Raw genomic sequence first — 6000 nt, 5'->3', positions numbered from 1 at the left:
CACCCTCTCTGCTCAAGGATGCTCATTCACTTTGAACGTAGATGACCTCGTTTACTCCTCTTTCAAACCATCTGTCTTCCTGGTCCAAAATGTGACCACTGGCATCCTTGAAAGAGTGTTCCTTCTCCTTCAGGTGCAGAAGTGAGTCTTGTCCTGTCGAGGTGGTTCTTCTATGTTGTGCCATGCGTTTGTGGAGTGGCAATTTGGGTTTTCCAATGTAGAGGTCTGAGCAGTCCTCACTGCACTGCACTGCACAGCATACACTACGTTCCTCAGTTTGTGTTTGGGATTTTTGTTCTTAGGATGAACCAGTTTTTTGTCTTAGTGTATGGCTCAGTCTGAAGTACACTGGGATGCCATACTTGGAGAAAATTCTTTTTTGACAAACCTGATACATAAGGGATGGCAAAACTATTCCGTTTGTCAATCTTTCTCCCTATTTGGTGTCTGACCTTCTTTCCTGTGCATCTTCGTTGATTTGGTGAAGGCCCAGTTGAGATAGCCACATGTTTTAAGTGCTTTCTTTACATGTGTGTGTTTACTTTCCCTTCAGCCTTAAAGGGAATGTTTTCCGCTGTGTTGCAGGGTCCTGATCCCCCCAACTTTGTGTTCCAGTAATCTGTGTGTGGGGGGGCTTCTGGTAAACTTCAGTGTTAAGGCTTCCATCTTCCTCAATGAGCACAGCACAGTCCAGGAATGGTAACCCATTATGCTTGGTATCCTCCCTGGTGAATATGTTTTAATCCACTGAGTTGATCTTGACCCAGGAGTCATCCACATAACTGTACCAGTGGCTAGGAGCTATCCCTTTGAAGACACCAAGAGCTTTACATTTACTTCATGTAAAGGTGGGTGACACTGGGGAGCCCATGGCACATCCATGCTTCTGTCTCGTTGTATTTGACAAATGCAGTAGTAAGGCAGAGGTCTAACATTGTGCAAATCTGTCTTCTGACCATCTTCACTGCCTCGGTTGTAGGTATACAAGTGAAAAGTGAACAGAGATCAAAGGACACTATGGTTTCATCTGGATTCAGCCTAAGTTTGGGGACCTTGAGTGAAGTCAGTGGAGTTTATTCTGCACTTCAATCATGTCAAAGACTTGGTTGTTATATTTAAAATCCAATTTAAATTACAAAAATTGTCATTGTCCAACAAAATATGAACCTAACTATCAAATTTTAAAATGTGCATGACCTGAAAAATTTCATCGGATCACGCACATTTTAACTTTATCAACAGCGATTTTGCAACCTAACGGTTCTGTAAAATTGCTTCCACCTACCTCTTGCAGTAAGACAATATCATACTCTTCCTTAGCCAACATTTCTCCAATCATGGCATAGCGCTCAGGACAGTATTTGCTTAGATATCGGATCCCCCTGCAAAAATAAAGAACATGGAGTATGACTCGTTTTTTTTTTTTTAAATGGGTGCATCACAATAATGCATTAAGAGTCTCTACAAACCACAGCCACTGACCAGCAGTTCAGAGAGAAGACCCGCACACTGATAGACTCTGTGTTAACCATGCTGGCAGATCAGTGGAGTTTCAGATCAGGAGTGTCGGCTCAGGTGAGGTGACGGGGATGGATCCTAAAGTGTCACATAAAAACAACTGTTAGATGTTGCCTGAGCTTCACTGTTGTTATTGTTAGCCGGCAAATGTGGGTGTGTTAATAAACTCTATACATACACGTATGCGCTGTAATAAAATGGGAGCAATGAGGAAACACAACCTGGCGGATAGATAAAAGTGGGGAAATACACAGATATGAATTCATATCACATAAAGAATAAAGGTTAAAGTGGCAAAAAAGAAAAGTGCACAATAAGCACTAAAAGTGCAAATGCAGCACACTGCAGCCTGACTGGCAGGTTCAGCAAAATTGTTACTAACAACAATGTGAAAAACTCTGAAATACTCAATTAGAAATCAAACTAGGCAAAACTGTTTTTGTGATTGTGTATTGCATTTTTTTCTATGTAGCATTTACATGTTTTTTCTGCACCATCATCCATCTGTAAACCAAAAGACAAATTTATATTATAGGTCAAAAGACATGATTAAAAGCTGACCTAGTATGTCACATGGTAGGCAAATTTTGCAGATTTTTTCATTTTCTTTTTAAAGAAGACAAAGTCGGAGTGCAACTGGCCTCCAAAAACAATGCTGACATAGCTAGAGAGAAAAGGGGGAAGCAGCAATGCAGTGAAAAGAATCAGAGGCTCAGGAGGCAGCAATGCTATTGAACAGACAAAACGTGTCACGTGTGTCAGTAGACGCTTACAGCATAAATAAAATATGCAATGCCCCTGCCATTTAAAGATCATTAGAGACAAGGTGCACAATGATTCTGTGCATGCAAAATGTAGGAAGAGGGGATGGGTGCTGCACCACTCTTATAAAATTATTTTAAAAAGTGTTAATAACCGTCAGGTAACCGTGGTTATCAATGGTGACCTTTAACAACTGCTCCTAAACACAAGCTAGCTGGTTCTCGTTTACGTTAACCTGTTGTCGGTGTTGTGCCAGAAAGTGATTTCTGATGTTTCTATCCGTTTTCTATAATACCTTTGTTTATATTGATAAACAGACTGATATCAAGACATTACTTTTTTTGTGCAAGTATCTTTATGACTTGACCAGCCCTGTCTTGGAAAACATATTTTTTATGCCAATGGCTTTTGACGGATAAATAAAAGGTATATAAAAGTGACTTCGCCAAAAACTGATCGCAGCGTCTACACGGTGACAGGGATGTTCTTTCCGGCTCAAAATGACTTGATATCATTCATGACAGATATACCTGACATATGTTGGACAGATTATAGGCCAACAAGTCATTTACTGCAGTTTAAACGCCGGCAATCCTTTTCTGGCAAATACCGGAAGTCACATTTTGGAGACGATCACTTTTGGCACAACACCGGTTTTTGTTTTTTTTTTACAGGTTATGCTTTACTCACCTCGAGAGCCTGTTGACGTCAGCTGGAGTTAACGGGGTCGTTCATGCACAACTGTGTCGTAAATTTGGCTTTGCACCCAAAATTTGTCCTGCTGCCGTGCTAGCTCACTGTCGCTGTAATCCTAGTTAATAATTATGAAGACAGCACATTATCGGTTGGTATGCATCTCAGACGGCAGATTTTAGTCGCTTTCAGAGGTTTCCGTTGCTGCGTGGTTTCCCTGCCTACGTACGTCAAGTCATCCGGGATAAAAATAATTGTTATGACCTTCCGGTTTCATTTTTTATTTTTTTTTGTCTCAAATTAAAATCGGAACCGCGGTATTACTTTTTTTAGCGACAGGAAATCTCCCGCGCAGAACATATTTAAAATAAGGTAATTGTTACTGCAAATGCTTTCTTTTATCGATTTAATTTTAAATATGCCCAACAATCAGTCATTGCAAAGTTTTATTTTGAAAACGCTGTTTCCGGACTGAGGCATCCGCGGCCGCGCTTAATTATGGGAAGTGAAGTTCTTTAAGCCAAACACGAAGGAATCAGTGGAAGACGTGCGGAGATTAGAAGTAGTAAGTAAGAAGACAAAATGTGTATACGTATTATGACCAAAAAAAAAAAAAAAAAGATTTTTAAGGGCTAAATGCATTGATACACCAATAAGTTGGGTAGTATAGGCTTGTTGTCCAGATTAACCAGTAATTATGAATGATAAATAAGTCAAGTACAAAAAGAGTAATTCTGATTTCAGTTTACTGAAATCTCTGACATCGCATTATAATTCCACAGGAATAACATCTTGAAAATTAAGGGGCTCAGAGCTGATCACTGATGTAATCCCACCCCCACCTTGAACCTATCTGTCATCCCTACTGCACACCTCAAACACTGTCTTGCTGTCCTCATCCAGTCTTGCATCACATACTTATCTGTCACTCTGACTTCATGCAGTGCCATGGTTCCTCTCTTGACACCCTATCATATGCTTTCACTAGATCCACAAAGATACAGTGAAACTCCTGACCTTCTCTATATGCCTTCATCTGCTGCTCACTGATCATCACCTCTCTTCTTTACCCATCTTCAGCAGCTCTTTCCCATAGCTTCATGGTATGGCTCATCAACTTTGTCCCTCTGTATTTGCTACAGTTCTGCACATCACCCCTTTTCTTGAAAATAGTTACCAGTACACTTCTTCTCCATTACTCAGGCATCCTCTCACTCGCCAGGATTGTCTTAAACAACCTGGTTAAAAAGTCCACTGCCTTCTCTCCTAGACATGTCCATGCTTCCACAGGTATGTCATCTTGAGCAACCACCTTTCCACTCTCCAGCCTCTTTATAGCTTCTCTCACTTCCTCCTTACTAATCCTGTGCTTCCTGATTTACTGTTCTCCATCCATCCAAATATGTATTCAGCACAGCCATTTCCATCCTTTTAGAAAAATCCACAACCGCCTGTCAGACAGGCTCTGTTTAAGTGATTTCTTGATTCGATAGGTCTGGCAGTAATCAGGTCTGGGTGTGTTTGAGTGGGGGGATGACTTTTTTATATAGCAGCAGGTAGATTTTGATTTCTTTTTACCCTTAACAAATGAAACCATTATTTAAAAACTGCATTTTGTCTTTACTTGGGTTATCTTTGTCTAATATTAAAATGTGTTTGATGATCATTTAACTGTGACAAATATGCAAAACCTAAGAAATCAGGAAGGGGTCAAACACCTTTTTTTTCCTTTTTAATGGCACTGTACTCTCCATCATATCAGCCAGCTTTCTTCATTTCCCAGTCACAAAGACTCTCACCTCCACACTCCTGGCTTTCCTTTGGGATTTGGAACATACCTTCCTCCTCTCCCTTTCCTTTGTCTTTGGCCAACAGTAGCACTGTTTCCATCAGCACCCTGCGGGCCAACAGCATCAGAGTCGGTCGTCGTTAACGTGAGCCCCGACTGATCTGGTTTGGAAATCTCATTCTCTATGATCCATATATTTGATTTGGTATAGATTTTACACTGGATGCCCTTCCCGATGCAACCCTTCCCATTCATCTGGCTTGGGATTGGCACTTTGAGAACACTAGCTTGTGGCCTTTCTGGATCAGAGAAAATAATGGGCAACAGATATGGAACAGGTGCTGGACCAACAAAGAAAATCTTCACAGCACAAAAAAAAAAAAAAAGGGCAAAATGCACACTTGAATTGGTGTCTTCTTCACTGACTTCTTTTTTGGACCAAGAACAAGTTACAGCATTTGTGCATAATTAAGAGCACATCAGTGGGCAGACTTTGTCTTTTTCACATTAGATCTTATAGCAACAGTCTTTGGTTCCATATGCCTTTGTAATCTTTGTTTAAAAAAAAAAAATCTATCCATCCAGTTTATCCCAGCTGTCAGAGGTCAAATGGCAGGGTACACCCGAGACAAGTTGCAAGTCAAAGCATGCTTTTGGACTCTGAGAGGAGACTGGAGCAGCAGGAGGAAACCCACACAGTCACAGGGAAATATATAAAAGTCACATGGACAGGCCCCACCTGCAGGGCAGGTTCAAATCCAGAACCTTTGTGCAAGGCAACAGTGCTAACCACTGCATCCACTGTGCTGTCCAATGAAAGAATCACCATAGACAAAACAAATTTACAAACACGTTTAATGACTTTTCTGGGGGGGAAAAGGCCCCAAAGGCACCATGCGTCATGTATTGTTAGATACATTGGATGATTACATAGTCCAACCTCTACTCAAAGTATAAAATTGCAATGCACATTGGTAACAAAGACAATAGTAAACCACCTTAAACCGAAAAAACAAACAAAAAAGAAAACTGCCCACACCATTCAGAATATGATACATTAGATATCTCATAATTAATTATCAATACCAGAACAATCACACATTATTTTCAGTGAAGCATATGGCAAACACTGAAAGTCAAGACAACTGAATCAAAACAGAATATTAATCTTGATAATGGCAAAAACGTCTGTATAAAAGATAGACTGAGAGACCTACGAGAAGAGGAGTGTTATTATA

At 40.4% G+C, this 6000-nt stretch overlaps 1 protein-coding gene across 1 annotated transcript in view; it reads right to left on the bottom strand.

Moving 5' to 3' along the window:
* Window positions 1-3203, bottom strand: part of smpd2b (sphingomyelin phosphodiesterase 2b) — a 12656-nt gene extending 9453 nt beyond the window's left edge. The window contains exons 1-3 of the mRNA XM_030730290.1: window positions 2971-3203; window positions 1483-1596; window positions 1286-1382 (exon numbers count right to left, since the gene is read on the bottom strand). Coding sequence (XP_030586150.1) covers window positions 1286-1382; window positions 1483-1532 — 147 coding nt within the window. The 5' untranslated portion in view covers window positions 1533-1596; window positions 2971-3203. The remainder of the gene's footprint in view (window positions 1-1285; window positions 1383-1482; window positions 1597-2970) is intronic.
* Between the last annotated feature and the right edge of the window lie 2797 nt (window positions 3204-6000).

Source organism: Archocentrus centrarchus, chromosome 5 (assembly GCF_007364275.1).
Source record: "Archocentrus centrarchus isolate MPI-CPG fArcCen1 chromosome 5, fArcCen1, whole genome shotgun sequence".
NCBI classification, from domain to species: domain Eukaryota; kingdom Metazoa; phylum Chordata; class Actinopteri; order Cichliformes; family Cichlidae; genus Archocentrus; species Archocentrus centrarchus.
Note: the sequence above shows the minus strand (reverse complement) of the source record. Positions and strands in the feature narration are given on the sequence as shown.